The 24,063-nt window shown below is 35.0% G+C and overlaps 1 protein-coding gene across 1 annotated transcript in view; it reads left to right on the top strand.

The window, feature by feature from the left end:
- Nucleotides 1–24,063, top strand: part of NDUFAF2 (NADH:ubiquinone oxidoreductase complex assembly factor 2) — a 55,932-nt gene that overhangs the window by 24,929 nt on the left and 6,940 nt on the right. Inside the window, exons 2-3 of the mRNA XM_021534352.4 lie at nucleotides 8,250–8,339; nucleotides 17,966–18,006. Of these exons, the coding sequence (XP_021390027.2) occupies nucleotides 8,250–8,339; nucleotides 17,966–18,006 (131 nt within the window). The remainder of the gene's footprint in view (nucleotides 1–8,249; nucleotides 8,340–17,965; nucleotides 18,007–24,063) is intronic.

Here is a 24,063-nt window from a genome sequence, read left to right on the forward strand (position 1 = left end):
AACAAGTCTCATAATGTTCATCATTTACAAAAAAAAATATGTAGTCAGAAAAAAAAGAAATTCAGATTATCAAAACAATTAGTAAGAAATGCCATTGAGACAAATACTATGATAGAATATAACAAATGTTATCTTCTTTGGTTACAGTATTTTGTATATTTCGTTCCCTTTCTGTTTTTATGGAAGAAAGAGGGCAGGAGAAGAAAAAGGTCAAATATTTCTGAAGTTCTTATTTTGTAATAGAAGCAGCTAAGCACTATAGTTGTCAATCCATTGACAACTTTGTTTCTGAATATCTGTCCATCTTAAGACAGTGGAACAGTTCAGTGTTGAGATGTTTTCTATAATCTCGATGTTAGAGATTTCTGCCTGTAGCTCTCAAAGCACTGCAAGGCAGCTACACACACCAAGCTGTGTCCAGAAGTCTTTTCCTCATAGTTTGTAGTCTGCATTGGTGCCATCCTTTGCTGCTGTTCAGGAAGGTTGACAAATATGAGTTTTGAGGTTAGTAGGCACTCAAATGTTGCAGAAACTAGAAAGGGAGTTCTCCATAGCTGGACAATGCAGAGTTTAGTATGGTGAGATACAAGTCATGTGTTTTTTATATTTAAGAACTAAAGTGCTTGTGTGACATCTTATTGCAAAGATCTTAGCTGCTCACCCCAAAGAATGAGTTAGAATGCTAATTAGGTTAATTAAGCAATTTTGCAATAACGAAAATCTCTGTGTCTTTATTTTTGCGAGTTTGTATTTTAGAGCTTAAACTGATAAAGCATAATTCAGTAACTATTTTTAATTTTACTACCAGTAGGTTTAGGAACCTACTAGTCTTTAATGGAACAAGAAATGAAATTGTTTGGTTACAGAGTTTATGAGTATTCAGAGCTTGGGGTTTTGGTGGCTGTAAACTCTGCATGTCAAATACTTGTATTACAGTGAAGCTATACAATTTTAAAGGTCGCCATCCAAAAATGGTCATTCTTCTTTTCTTTCTCTGGCATCAGAGTAAATGCTTTCACATAGAAATTTCTGTATAAACTTATTGTCAGGCTATTGCACCTAGTTGCACCTGGTGCAATACTCTTAAATTAATGAGTACTCAAATAGGTATTTAATGATTAGGTACCTATCTACATACTGTGAAAGCACATAAACCTCAGTTTTTTCTCTTTAGTCTACAATTTAGTTAAGCTGGGACTGTGGAACTAGAACAGGGAAAACTGTCAATTCTATGTTGCTTTTCATGTGTGTATTTGCTCATTCTAACTTGAAAAGAGACCACACAAAATCTGAGAGTTGAGTAGAAAAATAAAATAATGGGTTGACTCAGATGTAAAAAGCTTCAACTTACAGTTAGTCTGTGTTCTCAGCTGTTGCACTTTAAGTCTTTTTCTGCTCAAATTTGGTTTGAAAGAAGATCAGGTATTGCTGCAATTCCTTGGATACATGAAGGCTTTTTTTAATTTCTTCACCACCTACACCACTCTGAGCCCATTAAAATCAGCAAAATGATGGTTTTTTTTCCTCCAGATCAGTGTTACTGGCAAGTATCTTAAAAATAATGGGTTCATGCACAGAGGCCAGCTTAAAGAAACAAACTTTTGAAGAGAGCTTTGAAAGTAATCTCACAGTGTAAAGCTAGAGGGTAATAAAAAAACCACCCCAACAACCTGTTGAATGCTAAATTATTTTACATTACTATTAATCAACTAAAATATTGCTTACCAGTGTGTGTTGTTTAACATTGTTTACAAAAATACCTTTGTAATACTTGTTTATCTTAGATGTCTAACCAAATAAACTAAACATTCTTTATTTTTGTGTAAATGTAGGATGACATTTTGTAGAAAAAAGAAGAACATTTAGGGTTCTTTAAATGTTTGTAGGATATGCATATACATGATGTGGGTAATGTATCTCAAGGACTTTAGCTAACTTTTCTTCAGAAATTTGACTATTGGGTTGACTGTGGCTGAAACAGGTGAGTGTTCTTTCCTAACCTCCACAATGAAAAGTGAACACAGTAAAATAGTACTACCAGTATTCTTTAATCCTTCAAGTGCAGTATATTATTAGCTGTAATTTTGTTCAGACCCTGTATAAGACTGAATTTTCTCTGCAAGTCTCACACCTGTAATCCTTTTGTAAAATTTATTAAAATATAGTAACCCCCAAAAGAAGTATTAGTACCTGAGAATGTATGTGCAGCTATTTGTAATAACTCTATTTATTCTGGAAAAAGTGAAGATGGTAAATGAATTTTTGCAAAAGATTCATTGAAAATTCATTTCTAATTGAAATGTAATGAATCATCCAAACCAGTCCATAACACTTCTGTGTTGGTCCTACTGCAGAATGGATGTTTTTCACAGCTGTGACTTTTTAAAAATTTTATTTTCAACTCATACCCTTGCTTTCATTTACATATTTCGCTTCCCTGTATCATTGCCTTTTTATCTCCCTGCATTATGTTTTTATTTATATGAATACAAGTTATTGTGCACTTTCCATCTGCTTGCTAAATTCCCTTTATACATGCTAAGTTCCCATTTTAAGCCATTTTCCATACATTTACAGAATAAATTAAGCACCTCGTTCTTGGATTTATTCACATTTTGACAGTAATTGGTAGAAAAGTGCTTCTTGAATCTGATAGACCAAAAGAAAACGAAAGAACAGTTGGGAGAAAGCTTCTCTGTGGCAGACCACTGAGCTTCCATCAGCTGTCCAAGGAACTGTCATTTGTACTAGTATCATTTGCACTTGTGTCCAAAAGAATGTAATGTTGCATAATTCTAGTAGGCGTATTGTGGACTTATTTACAAAACAGTGTTTGTTTTTAAATACATAGGCTTCACAATGAGGAGGAATACATAAGGCTTTTCAGTGAGTCGGGAGTGGGAGCTGATGGCGCTGCATCCTGCAGGCCCTGTACCCAGGTGCTACAATTTCGGAGAAGGATTTGTCTGTCCCTTGAAGGAAATTGTTTCTCGAACAAATGTTGCTTAATTTAACTGCCACAGTCTAAGATACAGCAGGTTTTCAAAACATAAGATTTGTGTGAACATACATGAACTCCATGGGCACTGATCCCAGAGGCAATCCTTTGGGGAAGTGAAAAGGGACTGTGATGTTTGTAGTGTATGTCAGTCTTTTTCTTTGACAGTACATATTCCCAAATATTGAAGCAATTTCCCTGCCTTCAAACTTTCAGTAGAAATCTGAGGTAAAACATGTCTTCCTTTGGGAAGAAATTAGTACTTGCAGACAACTCTGGAAAGCTAAATGTATTGCTGTTAAAATGCAAATATAAGTAGCAAAATTGAAACACAATTCTTGACAGTGAGTGCCTGGTACTTACAGTTTTTGTGGACTTGCTGAGTCAGCACTTAACAAGTTTAATAGCACTTGATCCTGCATTGCTGTAAAACTAGAAATCACTGATCTGGTTCATTTCAGGTTAATGGAAATAAGAACAATTGAATATCTGTGGCCTTGCTGGATATTAAAAGTTGAAATGTGTTTCTTTTATGATTTTATAAAGCATAAAGCATTTTAGATAATTTCAAGTGTGTTATTTATTGGAAAAAATGTAACTAAATCTTTAAGTGATAGATGTTAGATGCAAATATTTAATTTTTTGTATTTAAGGATACTGTATTTAATGTATGAATTATTATTGTAATGAACTGTTGGAAGTTATTCATTTGTCACTAAGCAAAAGTTAATTAACCTCACAAAAATCTAAATTTGGAAAAAAAACATAATTCTTTGGGGAAAAAGACATTATTTTAAAATATTTATGTCGTTCCTAAGGTAAAGATAATTATTGCAGAAACGCTGGAAATATGACACGAGGAAACATAAACACAGTCATCAGTGAACAAGACTCCCTCAGCTAAAGATAAGTGCAAAGAAAAGATAGTGGCTTTCACAAACTAATACTCACCTTTAAAAGGTTTTTTTTTAATAACAAACTTTTTTCCCTTCTTCAGTGGAGTGAAAACTCTTGATCCTGTTCTGACAGTGATGGGCTGCTCCTGCAGCCTATAGATAGTAAATCAATGTTTGTTACTTCTAGAGAAGTAGTTCTTCCTTTACTTGGTATTAAGAACTGCTCATAGTTAGTTGCTTTGGTAATTTAAGTACTGCTTCACATTTAGCAAATCTACAGTTTATTTGGTAGTTACCAAACAGGAAAGAATGGTTGACCTGTTCCTTGAGTTTTGTAAGATATTGCTGAGAAAAATTTTAGAAAACTTTGTTTTGAGTAGGTGAGGTTTATGTTGGATTGTTGACAAGGAAATAATAGGCTGTTAGTGAATGAAATACAATATAATCTCTTCAAAGTACGTAGCACTTCAGTAAAAAGGTATGCTTTAGAAATGTGTCTCTCATCATGAAGTTTAGAGCACTGCTGTGCAAACTGGAATTTAGGCCATTTGCTTTAAATTCACAAAGGCCCCAAGTTCCACCTGTGCATAAAAAAAAATCTTAGTGGAGTGTTTCTTCCATGGACTCTTAGCAAGTAGATGTTGCAAATCAACAAGCCAGAAGAGTCATGGTCCTGAGTTCATGTCTGATGTTCATTCAGTTTAAATGGGTATTGTTACTTTCACGTTATAGTGTGTGAGAGGAAGATCATATTTCCATCTGCTGACTGCAGAACATGCTGATATTTTATATCTAACAGGGGATCTTGTCCAGGTAGCTCAGTTCAGGTACCAGAAACATCCAGTTCCCTCTTCCTGGTCCCGTTTCTGCTTTCACTCATTATGTGTGCCATAGTTTCTTTAGCTGTACACATTGTGTAAACTTGTTTGAGGATTAACAGGAAATATTTTTCAAATAATGCTTTTGTAAACAGTGAAAATCAAACTAGGACTCCTTAAGATCTTCAGAATAGTGTGTTGTGGAAAAAATGACGGGAGACAAGTCCATTCTATAATGTCAACAAGTCTCAGTTTATTTCAAGCACACATGTACAGTTATACCCGTTATAATGAAGCTCATGCATATTGCAAAATTTAAGCTCATCATTGGTGTATGAAAAACAGGTCAACCCCGCCTTTGGAGCTTTCTAAGCTTGCTTTGTTTTCCCTTACATTTATCTTTTTGCTGAACATTCTACTGTTGGGAACCAGCTTAGCCAAGGACATAAGATATTATTGCTACATCTGCTATTGCTGCACTGTGCAATTTTCAGCTACTGCTTCACTAACTGCACGTAGTCATGTCCTTTCTCACGAAGCCATTCATTCACAAAACTCTCCATAGTGTGTATACTTTTTTTTTTTTTTTTTTTAGAAATTTGTGTTGATAGTAATAATTTGCTTATAGAACACCACAATTTTGGGATTCATTATTTATTTTCATGTGAAAGATTCCTCAATGGCTTTTTTCTAATGTAAATACATATATATAATATTTAATGATTGCTGTGGATTAACTAGGATATTTTGCCCATAGAAAGACTCTTCCTTATAAATTACTGAAAAATTTACATCTTAATTTTATAACATCTTTGTATATCTACTGTTAACCATGGGTTTTTTTGTGAAAATATAACCTGGTATCTGGGCTCCTTAGTGTATGGATAAGACTAGAAATTTAGAAACTGCTTCATTATGCCATTATGCCATACTCCTTTACGTTTCACTGAGTATTTCCTTTGCTGGCTTTGACTATCCCCTTCTTATGCTAGCAGGTCACAAAACTTCTACAAAATACTTTTGTTTTGGGGCTTTTATACAAATTCACTTCAGTCCTGAACCACAGTCCTGAACCATTGATTTTTCAATAGACTGGGACTGAAAGGTTTCGATAAAATATGTGAAGTGAGAAAATAGATGTATGTAACATGTGTATACTCTATAAGTTGCTGAAAGATCTGTCAATTACATAGTCTTCTTGGCCCTTTTGCTGGCTTGAAAACTTGTGCAAATCTTGGCTACTTTGGTGTTGAGTGTAAATGATGTTGTGTCTGTTATTCTATGTTACTATTCTGTACATCTGCAAATTCTTTCTGAAGTGATCTGCTATTTTTTTAAGATGCAATTGGATATATTGTGTTATGATATAATCCCAGCTTGAAGCATTAATGGTTCTTCAGTGTTTCTAACATCCAGTGGTCCCATGAGAATGAGGTTAAAGTTAAAACTGTTCTTATGGTGCTATTTTTAATTGCTTCATATGTATGCTCTTACAAATGAAGTTTCTTGCATTGCTGTAGCAAAGACCCAAGTATTTGTTTGAAAATATGGGGATGAATTAATAGAAAGCAAAACAGTCAATGAAGCCAATCTTTAGTATGAAAAACACTCCCTAAACTGTAAAATGTTTTAATTACATCTAAAGAGGTCTCAGTGCAATCTTCCCTACAAAAGCCTATGTAAATTATTTTTCAGTGGTGGTCTGCCAAAAAAAGCCTAGGGGACGAGGCAAATCAGACAGTTGAAGTCAATTAGTGTCATGTGTGCATCACAAATGCAGAGAGGCTTAAAAAGCCACCAGCAGTACTCAAAATAACACATTTGGGAAATAATTTGAGTTTGTCTCCACGGTATGATTTGACTATGAGATCTGGCAGATGAGTTTTTATGAGAGTTTTATGAAAGCTTTCAGCAGAATAAGATGTGGAATATTTTGTTTAATAATACCAGTCACAAATTGTGGTGGCAGTTAGAAAAAAAAATGGTTCTTCGCTACTCTTTCTAATAGTGATTTATTCAGATGGTGTAATACTCAAACTATAGACAGTTTTTTAAAAGGTTCTGTTCTAACAGTAAAGTCTAATAACTTTGTAAGATTGGAGAAGAGTGTTTTTTCTTCTGACACTTGTATAGGATTAGATAGTTTTATTAGATACCTCTTCAGCTTTTCTGGAAATCTTATGCATGGGAAGAAAGTATTTTTGTAGTTTTGTTTTGCTTTGTAGATGAACAGTGTAAGAAATTAAATCATCCATTGTTGAAAAAAAAAATTGTGTTACAGCTAGGTAGGAACTATAATTTCATGAGCTTATAGTAATTTTATATTTATAAAACAGTATCAATCATATAACTTCCAACACTGATTAAAAAGATTTAAATTTGAAGATGAAGGCATTCTACACAGTTGTCTTTTCCTGATGGCATATCTTGAAAAAATAAAATGTTGCATTGCTTAAAAATAAAATATAAAGCTACAGAAAAATCTTAGAAAAGGAATTACACATTATATACAAGTTATTTTACTGTATTAAATACTTAATAATGAATAATAGTGTTGAGTTTAGTTATTAATGATTCCAAGTCCCAACTGGTATCAGTTTTAAAATAACTTCAGTTGAAATACTTGTTGAAAACACACTGAAAGAATGAACTGCATTAATCACTTCATTATGAAATAAAATATTTTATGCAGATATACTTAGTGTTTCCTCAAAATGTCAAATTTCTCTGTATCAGCACCCCAGGAAGAGAAGAAGCTGGTAGAAAGAGCCTAGGGAATACTGTTCAGTTTTTCCCCATGGGGGAAGGGAACCTTGCATATATTTCCAGTACCTGCTAATTTAAAAAACAAATTAAAATGCTCTTTTTCCATATAGTAGCATAATAGATGATAGTCAATCTGCTGTGTACCACCTTACAGTTCGAAGTTTTTAATTCTTCTTCGGCAATAATAGAATCAAAATGTGGGATATAGATTCAGGTTCCCCACACTGTCTCCCCTTTCAATATACTGAGTGTTCCCTATCAGATTCCTACCTTCTGGTTTTTGGGTTTTAACAAAGAAAATATATAGTTTATAGACAGCTGTGAAAAATCTCACAAGCACAAGGCAGATGCCAGTGATTGGAGATGATGTGGCCTGATGGCTTTGCAGACCTAACCAGTGAACTTGAGTGCTGTTTTTCATCATCAATAATACAAGTCAGCTTCAAAATAAAACATGCAAGCTTTTCTTGAAGTTACTGAAATATAATGTTTCAAACAGATATCTAGATGATAATAATTTTCCCGGTATTTTAATCTTTTTTTTCATCCTGTATGCCATTACACTCACATGAATAAATACAGTTCTTTCAAAATTATAAAGCAATCGGCAATTATAAATGTATATAGAAATACATAATATAAAATACCTATTATATAAAAACATATAAGTATAGTTAAATATTTAATATTATATGTATAGAGCTATATAAAATTATATATAAAATACATAATATAAATAAATCTATTTTTCTTTTTTATTTTCTGATTTAGGGCAGATTATACCAGAAAGAAGATTTGTAGAAGCAGTAAATCGTGAAGCATATCAGTATCAAATTGGTGACTTTCCAGCAGAATGGGAAGGTAAATATTTTGGTTTTATTTCAAGATAATTTTGCCATTGAATGTAGGTTCTGTGTTTTTAATGGAAAGCCTGACTGTGTGAACAAGTCATTTTTATCTTTCATTTTATTTAAGGAAGGCTTTTATTTAACTGCATAACTGTTGCCTTCAGATGAGAAGGCAAGGCGACCTGCTTTCAAGGGACAGCACGGCAGCTCGGCCTCGCCCAGGCCACTCGGGCCACAGACATACACAGACACCAACGAGCTGGATGGTCAAAGGGCGTTTATTATCTTATCTCATGGGGTTAAATAGTCAAAGGGGACTTTGCTACGTCAAAGGAAGAAGGTAGGGTCTCTAGGATAGTAAGGAGTGAAAAACTTGCTTTCCGTCACATCCCAAAATCTTCCGTTCGCCTGTTCCTATCTACCACACATAACAATATGAATTCTTAAAGTTACCTCTTTAAAAATAGGATAAATTTTGTTTGTGAAGTGAGTACTTAATGAAAGTAAAGCCTATCTGGAAATCATTTATTCCTATTAAATGTGAAAATATTTGTGCCTGTGGAGGATCTGATTGAATAACCAGCATGAAGTGCATTAAATAACACAAAACTTCCTTATTATTCCTTTACTGCAGTGTTAATATGTAGGTCAATTGACCTACATATTGGTGTCACCAGTGATAGGACTGCTTTTTTTATGGTGGATTTGGTTTCCTATACTTTCCCTTGTGCAATCTAGTAAAGAGTTGGAGAACCTGTTTAATAAGTAAACATTTTGTCCAACTGCTACTGATTAAATTCTTGTCAGAAAATCTGTGATATAATAAACATTTCAGGAAAGTTAGCACATTTGCTTAGGATTAGCTGATCAGCTCTTGGAAAAGAGAGAAACAAGAGGAATATATGCTGGCCTCTGAGGATGTTAGGTGCTTGAGCCAAGTGTGTGGTCAAATGTGGCTTAAAATTCAGGACTCTGCAGCATAAGCAAGGTAATCCCTGAAATAGTATACAGAAGCTACCCATTACTCAACATACTTTTGGGAGAGAAAAATTCCTAGGCATCTCCGAGAAGTTGCTAGGTATAAAGCAAACAGATTTTAAGCAGTATGTATTTAAACTCTGGAATTCCTCGTCGCTGACTATTCTGCTTGCTGAAAGTTTGCATGAGTTCAGTAAGAGGTTAAAAGTATTAGTGGAAGAAAAATTGGTCTTATACACAGATATTACTGTGGTTTAATTTGTCAATGAGCTGCAAAGGAACTGAGTCTAGAACAAATTGAATAAATGTCTTAGTATACTTGCTTTACCTCATTTTCTTTCCTTTATGCTTGATGCTCTTCTTTGAGGGAGATGATACTGAACAAAGAGAAAACTTCAGGCCCATTATATCCCTTCATGGCATCAGTAGAGAAACCGAAAACATTCTTATCTTGTTTTTTATCATTGTCATTATACTATGTCCTAGGATTTTTGCTGTGATCAACTGAGGCTAGTAGTAAGAGCAAAAAGCTCTGAAAGTTGTTTCAACACTATTCAGCAGTGTTTGCCATCTCTGGTGAAACCACAGTGTCAACAGTTTCTGTCTTCTGCTGCAGTACCCACAGGGGGTTGGCAAGTCTCACTCTAGTTGTTTCTGGGTCTTTGTCACTTCAAGAAAGCCATCTTCTGAAGGAGAGCAGCAATCTGATAGGCTTGTCCTAACAAAATCATCTGGTGCTTGAATGCTATTTATCCAACTTTCTGAAGGTCTTTTTCCTCATCCAGAAGTTCTCTGGCTATCAATTAGAGCTCATCTTAGTTCTCTGTGACTATCATGCAAACACTGCACTACAGACACCAAGAAGCATATATGAAGCTTCAAGTAACTCTGCTCTCCTGTGAAGGAATTCTCATCCATGACAATTCAGTAGTCTCTGTCTGCACTTGTCTGGAATTAACAGGAACACAACATGGACAGTCAGACTGTCTCAGATGGGTGTGGGCTAATTATCCTTTCGCAAATGGTCTTAAACTGCAGTGTTCAACCAAATTGCTATACAAACCCATTTCTTCATGGTGTTGGGATCTGTATAAAAAAATCTCTGCTATATCTCTCTTCAGAAATTTAGCACAAATCCATGGAATTTGACGGTGTGGTGCCTTGAAGGTTGCAGATTTGTGCAATGTCGTGTGTGACAAGACCTTGAAGTCAAATACCATGTACCCTCAAGGGCGTATGGACTTGCCTAAAAAGCTGCAGCTGCCAGACCTGAGACACACTTTTCAAATCAAGGCATCTTGTTCAGATTTGTTTTAGAGAAGAAGTGATTAACTGGCCAGTCCTGTTGTTATGTGCTATGTTTACAGTTTTATTGCTTAACTTCCTCATCTTTGAGAAAAGAGAAAAACTGTGAGATTTTCTCTTTGTGGTATTGTCAGCAGATACAAATACATTGTTAGCAAAGAATTCACAGAGGAAAGTAAAAATTGCAGTTTGCAGATTGAGTAATAGTCTCTTCCTCTTAAGTGCTTGTCCTGATTTTGGTTTAGGATGGAGTTAATTTTTGCAATCACCAAGAGAGGGTGTGGCTGGCAGGGTGTGGCCAGAATCCAGATGTTAGACAATACCACCTTAGGTTATTGCTGGGGATAGGGGAAGGGGACTCTGGCTCCTGAGAAAAAAGGTGTGGCTTCTACTTGGGAAAAAACATGGCTGTGGTCATCTCACATCATCCTTGGTGAGCCTTTTGCACATAAATTATCTTCTCTTTTGTATGCTTTTATTATTAGTATCAATATATATTTGTTTTCTTATCTCATTGCTATTTCCAGTAAATTGTTATCTCACCCGGTGATCTTTGCCTTTTGTGCCTCTCGTTCTCCTTTCTGGCCACCTTCAGTGGGGAAGGGTGGAAGAGGAGGGGAGAGGGAGCAAACAGTCAGCAGTGTGGTATGGGGAGCTTTTGTGGGAGAAATAAACTGGAGAGTACCATTCCTCAACCACAACACTACTGAATTTCTCTAGAAAGAAGAGATACATGCATGCTTTTCTCCCCAATGCATTTATTAAGCAGAAGGGTGGGTGTGTAGTGTATGCTTCTGAGAGCTAAAGATGTGAATTCTGGAAAAAAGGCTAACATGTACTTTTTTCTCCAATGTTAGTCTAACCTTTACAAATGGTTTGACGGATGTCAAATTTTAACAAGCCGAAACTGTAAAACTGATGTGCATAGAAGCCCACCAGTGGCTGCTGTGGGCATAGAAACTGTTGAAAGAACTATTGTGTCTTGGCTACATATTGTGGGGTGTGAGGGATGTAGGATGCTCTGAATTTCAATTAATCATTATTTCTTTTTTACTTTCTGTAAAAAATAAATTCTGAATTAGTTAAAAATGAGAAGGAATGGAAAGTGTAGATTGTTCAAATACTACTATAGAAGCCAGTTATCTGAGTAAGAAAAGTTTCATTCAAGATTTTTGATACTCTTTGCTGAAATGCTCATTACATTTCTGTCCCAATTTTTTCCTGTTTAACATTGGTCTAGAAGTTTCCCAGTCCCACAGGACCTGTGCTGAACTTTCACTGTGTCTTCTGTCCAGATGCTTGAAAATATCCCAGTACATTCTTTCTGTGGGTGATATAATTCATGCTATTATGGATGCTGATCATTCCAGCAAATAGCCTGAGACTTTGCAGAAGGAGTTGTAAAATACTTGCTATTTCCCCTGAATAGTAAAAGATGAATATGAAGTTAGAATCTTATTTAATATTTCCTACTTTGTTTTCTCTTTCCTCTTGGACTCTGCTGGGCACACACATCTCCAGGGGTCTCCTCTCCAAACCCTGTGTATGTACTTTGACATCCATGGCCTCTGCTTAAGTTTTGGCTGGCGCTCCTTCCTTTTCCTCTCAGGCTTTTCACTTTTAAGACTGTACTAAAGAGTCTATTGCCTTATCTCCTCCTTTTCTTAGGACCTGTAGAAAGCTGCTTTTACCTGTACTGTCTTTTTTGTGAAGGACTCAGGTTTTCTTACTTGTGGACAATTCTAAATGGCCACCTCATTTAAAAGCAGTCATCCCAGCACTATTTCCATTTCTTTGTCACCCTCACAAGTGTATGACTGACTGTATGACTAGAAAAAGAAACCTCTTATGACCAAAATTAATAAAAGTAGTGTCCCTGGCAATACTTAAAAGCATCACTTCTCTGAAGAGAACTTTCATTAAACCAGGGACAAAGGATAGTGTAAGGAGTGGGAACAGGCTGTAGGGAAATTGGAAGAGGAGACAAATCTCATTCTGTACTTAAGACATTCAACTTGGACAGCTGGTAACCTAAGGAACTGATTCTGGTGCTGTGTTTATCAAGTTTTAAATATGTAATAAAGTAAAGGAGATCAAAGTAGAAAGCTATCATCTTGATCACAGGCTCAGTCTGTGCAAGCTGTTTCTTTGACTCTGGAGGGTCAGTATACTCTTGTATACTGATCCTGGGAGTTTACTGAATACAAACCCAAGGGTTTACTCCTGAAGGACTTGTCTGGAAATTTTATCCTAAAGATGTTAGTTTTAAATGCTCTGCAGGTTTGAATTATCTATATTCTCAGACTTGTGAATGTTACAAAAAGTTCTGAAATGTCCATTAAGGCTTTTATAAAGCTAAAACAGAATCCCTTGTGTTATCCTCAGTGTTATCTCTTTGTACATCTAGAATTCAATTAATTTTAATTTTAAAAATCAAAAATTGTATTTCCTTTTGTACTTTAGTTTTAAATGTAGAATGCAATCCATATACAAATATTTGTATACAATAATGATACAAATATTGCCTAGTTTTGTTTCAGTGAAGTCTCTTGTATTTTACTTCAAAGTGTGAGTACCTACCTTTCCTTAGGCAGTATGGATGCACACAACAGATAACGTTTCTATATTTTAGTTCTGAATGTTCACCTACTGAAGTATGTGTACTTTACCTCCTCAAGACATGTCAGTGGTGCTCATGAGGGGAGATCTGCAATTTTACATACCACAGAGATTCAGGAGATGGTATGCTTCATAGAGCATTTTATTGGCGTCTACTCCTAATCTCTTTCATTTTTCTTGGTAACATTTAGTGATTAATGTGAGTCTTAATTTACATGTTCACTTTTATGGCCATTGCAGTGTGTTATCTGCCAGTAAGAGTCTTAAAGTTCAATGAAAATTTCATGAATACTAATAAGAATTCAAATGAGTGCTGATGAAAGAATGCAAATGTCTCAAGGTAGGAAATATCCAACTTATTTGCAAAATTCCTTTTAGACACAGGTGGTATTAAAATGACTGCATGCAGATAAAATTAGAAGCAACAGTTTTAAATGGAGGTAATGATTCATTTTGCCCAAGCTTTGTGGGGCAGGGAAGATGTTTTGGATGCACTCAGCACATTCATGTTACCTTCTCTGCCAGGTTTAAAACATCTTGGCTGACAATGGTGAAGGCATTCTGTTTTGTTAGCTTGGGGAATGGGAATGTAAAATAAATTTTTTTCCCAGCTATAACTGTCAACTTTTAATTAAGTATATATATATGGTATGTCACAGGGACATTTCTCTTTTTCTCAGGATTTTTCGTAGAGGTGCACAGAGAGAAGAAAGAGAAAACAATTTCTATTTCTGCTCCTTGTTTTTTGCATGTGGAATGTGCTTGGAGAATTATTTACCTGGGGTGGTTGCTTGATTGGATTCTGGTGAGATTATTTGAGCCTGGTGGCCAATCTGATCCACCTGTGTCTGGACTCTGGAGAACAGGGTCACGATCTGTGAGGCAGTTAGAGGAAGTAGGTATGTAGTTTTAGCATCTTCCTTTGTATAGTATATTAATATATTATAGTATAGTTATAATAAAGAAATCATTCAGCCTTCTGAACTGGAATCAGACATCATAATTTCTTCCCACCAGGTTTGCTTGCATTTATAATAATGGTGTGCATATGTTATTCAAATAAAATGTAATAAAGCACCTACCAACCTTGTTTCCATTAACAAAGATTTGACTATGGTATAAAGCTGTTGAGTAATTTAAAAGTGCATTCAACAAAGTGTAATGCAGACCATAACGGTACAAGAGCTTTTTCATTACTCAACTGTATAAACAGATATATTTTCCAAAGAGAATGCAAAATATATAAAATTCAACATATTATTTACTTGAATTTTGTTAAACATAGTGCTAACTAAGTAGGACATTGGTTATATTTTTGTACTCCTTCAATCTTCCTTTGCTACCATGAATTTCTTTTACACCTGAGTTATGAGGTGCTGGTGCTTTTTATGACCCATGTATTGGCTACTCAAAATTGTATTGATAACTTAAAAGTCAAAGATTTTTAAGGGCTTTTAAAAATCTTCCTGTCTTAAAGAGAACCACATAAAAATGGGTGAAAATTAAATATATTAGAGTCCTCCCATTCTTACCCTCAAAGATTAAGGAGTTGTCAGGTGAATTATTTGTAAAATGCATTTTTTTGAAAGACTCATAAAACCATTGGATGCTAAACTGTAGTGTGCTAAAATATACTGACATCAGATGATGTTTTCTGTGCTTTTAAACTCAGGTTTCATCTTGAGCTTTATGAAAAATATTTCAGAAGTAGATTTGCACAGAGGAGTATTATAATGTTAAATGTAACTAGCTGAATCTTATGCATATAAAAATATTTTTGCAAATTTTCATACTGTATTCCTCCCTCAGCTACATGGCAGTGAAGAAATCTTTGATTAAATAATGACTTTCTTATGCAGTTCATGAGAGATACTAAAATTAGTTTACTTGTAGTAATTCAGAAAATAGTATCAATATTTGTGCCAAGAAGTTTTATGTACCATTAATTTGAAAAAGATTTGTACTCCTGACATTTATTAGAAAACGGGAAGGTTAATAGCTTCAATAAAACAAAGTATTTAAGTGTTGTTATAACTGGAAATAAAAAGATCACAGTGTTAAAACTGTGTGCATTATTTATGTATTTAAATAGATGAAGTTCTATTATGGAACGTTTGATACAAAAAATCTTCCTACATTAAGGTTTATTTCTTTGCTTTTGAGTGTTGGTACTGAGTTCAGTTAATGAATGAAAACGTATTATGGAGTGGCTTTTACTTCACAGCCTCTGTTCACAGGACATATGTGATAGTGTTACCCTTCACTGTTTTGTTTACAGCTTTTTAAATGAGGTAGATAATTAAATGATAAAATAATTTACTAGAAATATTCAATTCATCTGAAAATCATTAGCCAAAGAACTGCTGAAAGTCACAGGTGCTCTTGAAAGAAAATCTATTGTAATGTTTATATTTCAGCAGTACTTTCTAACTGCAGCCTAGTTTTTATTTCAAATTTTTTCTTTAGGGATCAGTTATTATAATCAACTGAAATTAAACTGCAGTTGGTGTTTTAAGAAAATACTGGCAATTTCAAATAAAGTAAATCAATTTTTACCTTTTGAGAGCTGTGGGATTGAAAACAGTGATACTGTCCTTCCACGGGTAAGAAGCAAGGCATGGCAAGGTAGAAGATATTTTGTTGCAAGTACTCTGTTAAATTTTGATAGTTTAAAGCTTTTCTTTTTATGAGACATTTTTAACTATTATTTTTCCCTTTTGTTCTCCAGTTATATCTTCTATTGATTAGTGTCTAATATACACACTTTGCTATATCTGAAATCTCTATTACTTTATGCTTCTTTCTGAATGTTGTTGCCAAGTATTTCAGTAATCTGAAACTGTTGCTAAGTATGGACAAAGGTAACTTCCTTCAGGAGGAAATGCTTATGTGATAAGATTTTCTTCAATAGATTGGTTTATTACAGAGCATATGCAAAGCTGCTAAAAAATGACAGTATCAGTTTAATCTCTCATCTTGCCAGATTTTGCAGTTTGAATGTTTTTAAGTGCTACAGGTGCATGCAAAAAGTTCAGTAGTTCTTCTATAGATTTAATAGAAAGTCACTTAGTTATATTTTGAGTTACATTTACTGGGCTGTTTTTCTTTCCGCTGACATAAAACTTACAGAAAGGGTGATGTTGGTGCTTCATAGCTCTGTCACTTCTCCACAATGACAATAGATTTAGATCTATTTTCTGTTAGGAATGCTGAGAAGAGATGACAAGGACTGCTTTTAAGAAAAGTAGTTTGAGAAAGACATTTAAAAGTACATATCTTCAGGATTTGGCATCTGATAGACAAGAACCAAAATTATTACCTTGCTTTTTTCTTTACATGTGTTTTACCATTAAACTTTACCATTTACCAAGTCTGTTGGTCTTGCCATCCTGGCTAAATTCCAAGCTGTTCTACCATTTTGTTTCACTTTGTTCATATGTTACTTGGAAGCTATTCTCCCTAAAACCACTTGCATACTGCTGCTGAAACCATGGTGTTGGTGTTAGTGTTTCATCTTCTATGTAATTGCATTTTCAGAAGTGAGATGATGTTATGATTCTGTGCAGGTTTTAATGTCTTAGGCTTATCTAAATCATTCCCTGATTCCCCTCAAAATACAGCACAGATGGTATTAGAAAACTCAAATATGGAATATTTACTTCTTAAAGCACTTCTGTAACTTTATAGATGGCAACAGGTTAGGCCAGAAATTTGAGTGGATTATAGCAAAATGTTATTTTTGCTCTAATTTTCAAGCATAGTAACAAAAATCTTAATTACCGAAACAAACATGTGAAATAACATTTTGCTGCATCTCAACACTTGGAAGGGCTTTCCTTATGTTTGTCATTCTGTTCATTACTGGCTACGTGCATTCTGCTGCTAATTAATTTGAAGAATATGGGCAGAAAAGACAAATATCTTCTGTCCTACCAATTGTGTAGATTAAAAAGGTGTGAAAAAATGCTACAGTAGTGGTATTTCTACAAAGTAGTGTCAGGTCATTCCTCTAAATAATATCTGTAATAGTTGGACCTCTCTCTATTAATTCATTGACTACAAAGTGAGACCTGTCAGTGTCTGCAATGTGGTGTCTGGATTGTTGCCTCCTGACAGTCCCAGCTAACAGTAGTGTTAGTGATGGGAGTGGGCAAATGTCTGTGGACCTCATTCAGAAAACCTGAGCCACAGGACAGCTGTCATCGGCACTGCTTTTATTCCTCCATTCCTCTGCTGTCTTTTCCAGCATGAATTAACTGCGATGGAGGGGTCCTTCCCCAGTCACAAAAGTTTTCAGCTTTAAGAATGTCTGAAGCATGTACAAGAATCCTTTTTCACCAGAGTGGTCTAAGGCTGTTTACTTTCCATCAGTCAGCTTGTCATTTTCTCAGGGTGTACCTCAACTCCTTATTGCAAGCTCTACAATAAGCCTGTGCCATAAGCCCTGCTTTTTAAGCCCTGTTTTGACAGCCAAGGTGGTATGTAAACCATGCCCAAAGTCTCCACACAGAGGTGACACCATCGCCCACCCCTCCCTTCTCTGAAGACTGAGTATTGAAACAGGAAATAACATCTTGTTGCCTACATTTTGGGAAATGACAGGTTAGCCAGGTTGTGGTAAATTCTATTGTAATTTTTTTTTTCATAAATACTTGCTTTCTGTTACAACTTAATAATAATTTTGAGTTTTAACACCATTTTTGATCTTTGAAATAATCAATTTGATTTTTTTTTCAGCATGGATAAGAAAAAAGAGAGAAGATCCACCCACCATTGAGGTGAGATGCAATGTCTTTAAATTTTCAACTGTTGAAATGAAACTACCATAATTAATTTTTAGTGAACTAATCTGTGCAATAATCTGCCACTTGTGGAGGAGAATTTAGTATATTCCTTGCCTAACTGATGAAAATGCACACTGACTAGATATCTAACACCTAGAAAAAAGTAAAATAAATTCCATTATTCTTTAGTCACTCTCTGTATGAATTCTTTTAAGGTGATATACATGGATTCTTTAAGATGATCATAACCATTGAAGAGTCTATTCAATTTAAAAATTCTTAAATTAATTAAAAACCATAGCAATAATGTAAGGTTTTTTCATGGTAGTTGATACTAAAATGTGGGTTTCAAACCCAGCTGCCAGTGGATTAATCAAAACAGGAAAACTAATTGCACTGCATTTTCAAGTGCTAATGCTACAGGAAGTTGCAGCTATGTCTTTTTCCATAAGAGAAAGCAGAGGAATGTCCCACAGTGTCTTTCATGCTGATGAGTTTGTAAGGAGTTTAGAAACAAGTTTGACTGCTGATCTGTGTATGCAGATGCATACACATACATGAATTGCCCAGCACTTCTATTATAAGTTGCTAAGCACCAACTAGGAATGAGAGAGAAGATATAGTTTGCTGCAGAAGATTCAAAATTACACCCAAGGAGGCAGATACATGACTTGCCTCAGGAGTACCTTTGTCAAGTTCAGATCTCTGAAGATATGTTGGCATATCCAGCTATTTCGTCACTGAGATCTTCTGGAACATCCTGGCCTGTGAAAAATTGTCCTGACTGCCTGTGTGTTGAGATGACCTGAAGGAACTTGTCATTGAACAAGCTCCTACACAACATACAGCTTTTCAACTAATTCTCTCTGCTTTAATGACATTTTGCTGTCAACATCTTATTGTAACAACCCTAAAGTGTAAGTTTCTGGAGCTGTGCCTATGTTCCTACCTTTGCAGTCTGTAAAAGTACTTTTTGAATGGTTTTCCTCTCTTTCCTGTCCTTGGCCCTTCATTTTTTTCCTTTCTAATATCAAATGACATATATTAAACTTTACTATATTTTCTGTTCTAGTTCTGTTAGCCTACCATCCCCCTTTTGAATCTTACATGTGGAGTTTTTTATATTTGTCTTGTCTTTTATTAGCTCTTGGCTATTGATGATAGAGTTTGCCCAACTACTCAGGTTACCAGGTTTCATGATGAATTTTTAATTCAAAATGTTGCAGAGATACAGCTTCACAAAGCAGTTGGATCTTACTGATCACACTGATGACCACATGTTGGGAGCCAATGGTTTGATAAATACTGTAGGCTAAAACAATGTCATTCATAATCATCAGGACATGCCAGTCATTTAAGTGAGAACAAATGTGAGTTTTTCCTCCCTGACAGTGGTCAGAATAATTGGATCATGACATCAGGCTAAGTCTGTTGATGATTTTCTTGAGACTTGATCATGTTTTATATTCAAGCCATTCTTTTTTCCACAAACACCTGACTTTTTTTTGTTTGTTTGCTTGTTTGCTTGTTTTCTTGTTTCCATTATAAAGCTTTCACTTTTGCTCAGAAGAAATTGCTTTACCTCTCTCTTCAGTTTCTCTCTCCTGGTTTATATGTTTTGTTTTCTTTTTTAATGGAAGAATACTTCGAGTCAGCTTGTGCAGTGTTAAATGTACCACATCCCTAATGGTTTCTTTTCTCCTTGTGTGCCTATCCCTTTTTCCCCATTTTTGAAGGAAGTCACTCGGCTTTTTGTGTCTGACTAGACATAACTCATGAATGCTGCTCATCACCTTGGTTATTTCTAACCTGGCTAGTTACTTAAGGAATGATAATGCTTTAAGCCTTGGATTTTAAAATAATTATCTGGGATACTGTTTAACAGTTGGTTGCCTTTTGATTTTTTCACAGCTTGAAATATGCCAAGTCTCAGCTCAGTTATGATAAGGCTGATAACTCTGCTTAAACATACTCTGTTCCTATGGTAATCAGGGAGTCTGTCTTGGTATAGAATTCTGGATCACACCTTTGCCCTGTCTGAGCATGTATACAGTACATATACTCCTTAATAACAGTGAGACTCTGAGCTTGAATACGAATATTTTTGTAGTACTGTAGCATCTTGTCATCTGTTCCTTTATATGTGTATTGAGTATGATCATATGTGATTGGCTTAGGAAAATCATTACCTTTATTCCTGTGCAGCTCTAAATTATATTTTAGCCAGTTTAACCGGGGATTAATAACTAAGTTGACTTGATACATTTCTTTATTATATATGTAGGAAATGAGATGTATATAGCAAGTGTTTTGGCAAATAGGAAATATGTCACTGTCTAAGGACCTTACAGTTTTAAAATAATGAAAATGTTTTAAAGGCTACTAATATTAAAATAATTTTAATCAAATTATATTTTGTGGAAGCATTATTTAGTAATTTATCACTTTACATGTGTACTAATTCACCTGCTAAGCTTTAATTTCAGAATTTATTTAAAAAAGTTGTCTTGAGATATAGCAGTTGTTATATAGAAAGGAGGTTCCATCCATGGAAGTTATGATGCTATTCCTTTTCATTCTTTGAGCCATATTCCAACTTCTGTATAGCTCATCCAAAAATTTCCAAGGTAAATATGCTGTCTTGCATATGCCCCTACCACCCAGTTTGTCTTTAGGATACAGAAGCGTAATATTATATTATATAATTATAATAATATATATTTTGGATTTTTCGCATCTTGTTTAGAAGGGAAAGAAAAGATGCTCATGAAAGCAAGGAGGCAACCTCTTTCCAAGCCTTTCTGTGCCTAACTTCTATTTGATTTTTTTTTTCTTATTTTAGTGGGCATCATATTTGTAGAAGCTTTTAAAGAATTCTGACATTTATACCACAAGATATCCAAATACATTTAGAAATCTAATCCTTATTTTCTCCAATAACAGGTCTTCTAGCTACATCCTACTTCTGACAATGTCCTGAGGTTCAAGGGTATCTGAGAAACTTGGCATTATTTAAGACCATGTCTGTAGAATGGAGACAGAAATAAAGTTACAGACTTCCTTGGGATATCAGAAAATGAGTGAGGAAACTTGCAATTATGGCAATGCTGAGAGAAACTGGTATGGAGGGAAATGTGGTTTTTCTCTGAACTCACCAGCATAGTATCCTCAAAGTGGTAGATATGAACCCATAGTAACACATATTTGTGTACACAGCTCTTTGTACTAGATAGCACTTCCCTGTTGATGTAGAAGCTGCTTCCTCTGTAGCACACACTGAGCTGCAGAGCCACAAATCAGTTTGAACTGAAACCTCTCTGTTGCTCTGTATATGTGTGTTATAATAATATTTCATGGGAAGTGAAGTAGAATTGCATGTTCCTTTAATTAGCATCAAGATCTTGAAAATAGTTTGAAATTGAAAACCACAGTAGATGGCTGCTTTTCTCATGCAGGATGTACTTGTTACACAGTAATAAAATTCAGTGAGTTTTCTGAATTGCACAGTTGGATAGAAGGTGAAATGCTAAAGAAACTTCTGTGATGATGCCTCTATTCTTTCATACTATTTTGAGGGTATCCATAATTATCTGTTTTGGCAAGCTCCTTGTCAAGTGAGAAAAAAACATACTTCAGTGAGTTGTAGTAAGCATAAGGTTTCTTCCTTTCAACCCACAAATAATTACATTGAAATTAAATTCTATTTAATTTCTACAATGTATATCCATTCTTCCTATTTGTTTGATTATAAGTATTACTTATTTGAGAGATGGTATGATCAAAATGAGGTTCATCCGTGTAGATTAGTTTACAAGAATTTACATTCCTTTAAGGAGAATGGAATGCAGTTTAGAAAAATGCTTTCTTTGACACTTTTGGGATTGCATCTTGTAGTTTTGCCTCTGTCTGCTTTCAGATGCTTCAGTTGAGAAGTTGTAAAATGAGAATACTGATATGGAGATTCTACATTCTTACATAGAGACTAGGGCTTAGCACATGAGTAATTTGTGTCTGAAGCCACCAAAAACTGTAACATAATTAACAGGTACAAGGAAAAAAAGTATTTTAAAAATCCAGGGATAAACATGTCTCTGAGCAAAATATTTCCGCCCACTGTTGTCCAGAATCACAACCAGGATTTGGGCCATATTCAATAACTTAGGTTGCACTAAATAGCATTTTGCATAGTAAATTATGCATGATTCCAGAGAGGATTATTATTTGGTGCAAAGGGCAACAAAATTTGACAATATAAAGAACTGAGCTATGAAGAGCTTAAATAGAAGGGAGTAGTGATAGAAGTCAATGAAAAAAATATAGAGCGTTTGCAGAAGCCATCATCTTTTGGATTTTTTCCTCTTGTTAATTTTTACTTTGTCTTCAAGTTTGAAATATAACTGCCTGCCCAACCTCCACAGAGGAGTGTTGGGGTGCCAATTTGTCCCATTGCCTCTAGATTGCCATGCTGCAGATTCCAAGGCAACAGAGGAATGAGCTGCTGCTCCTCTTCTGCTCCTATCCATGTGGGAAGGAGTGCATGGAGCGCTGGTTCTGTGTCCTGATTCACTGACTGCACAGCTGAGAAGGGATGCAGGGCAAAGGGAAGCACACCAGGAAAGGGCTGGTACAAATTACATCATATGTAGACTCAAGAAAGCAAGGGACAAACGGTGGCTGAGTCAGAGCTGCAGTTCCTTGTTTGCTCTGTGGGGATCAGGGCTATGTGTTGCCCTTTATTCAGGGCAGAGTGCAATGGTGCCAGGCTAGTTTGTGGTTTTTTTGCTGCTTCTACAAAGTCTCATCTGTAATCTTGAATATATGTGTAGTTCCATATAAATATCTTGGCAGAACTGTAAAAATAATTCAGTCCCCTACTGTCTCCATGTGTTGGTGATATGCTTTACAGTTAGGTGTCTCTTCCTTTTGCCTCTTGCTACATGTTCTTACCAAACACATATGCTACACTGTGGTGCCCTAGAAACTATGTCACCTTATGCCAGAGATTCTGTAGTTCATATCTAGCAGTATAGTACTTCAGTAATACTAAGCACTGCTTGTCTGCAGATTAAATTTAAACAAAAATTACTGTGAGTTATGATTAATATTTAACTGATTTAGCATAGTAGTAAATGTGGTATTAGCACTGCATGTAAAACTAAATATTGTAATGGATCAGAGATTTGCTCAAAAACTGAACCTGCATTAAAGCAAATCTTAAATTTATTTGATTAATGTTATTTGTTGATGGATAAAGGATATTTAGTGTAGGTTCTTTACAAAATTAGCAGTCACTTGAGTCAGTGTTTGATTTAAATAACTATTTTAGCTAATCCAGACAAGCCTTTCTATTTCAAACTACTCCTCTATTTTTGTCATGGAATGGTAGCTTTTTATTTACTACATTATTTCTCATTCCCAAGCTGGTACTGCTGAGCTCATGTTCAGTTGCTGAGTTACCAGGACCTGCCCTAAATCAGAACATTCAGTGCTTCCCAAAGATGAGGTCCTCTCCCTGCCTCCTATACTTGAAATATGTTGTAATAGCCAATTAGCTCATCTTGCCTACTTAACTTGTCAAACTGGAAAACTGAATTTAGTTTAATCGTTTGGTGATATTCTAAAAAATGGTGATTCAGCTTAACTTCTAAAGTTTTGCCCAAGTTTCAGTTAACTTGATAATGAAGAAAAAATTCTGACACATTAAATTGTCTTCTATCAATTGTTTTTAACTGCCAAAACAATTTTTTCATTCAATTTGTTGTTTTTTAAATTTTTGTCAACCTACAGGCATGAATTTTTAACAGGCAGAGTCTAAGTTAAAGTTAATTAATGACTAAATATAAAATATTCAAACTAGTCACAAAATGTGAGTATTCTATGAATACTCATCTACAGTTAAAAAAACCACAACTGTCCAGCTGTTTCTCAGTTCTGGCATCAAACAGTAACTAGCTAACAAGATGCAAATCAATACAAATCATAAGTATTTCAACTTATGGTAACTTGGGAAGTTGAAATAGTTTCTAAGACAATATAGAAAAGCTATTTGAT

Source organism: Lonchura striata, chromosome Z (genome assembly GCF_050655825.1).
Source record: "Lonchura striata isolate lonStrDom1 chromosome Z, ASM5065582v1, whole genome shotgun sequence".
NCBI lineage: Eukaryota > Metazoa > Chordata > Aves > Passeriformes > Estrildidae > Lonchura > Lonchura striata.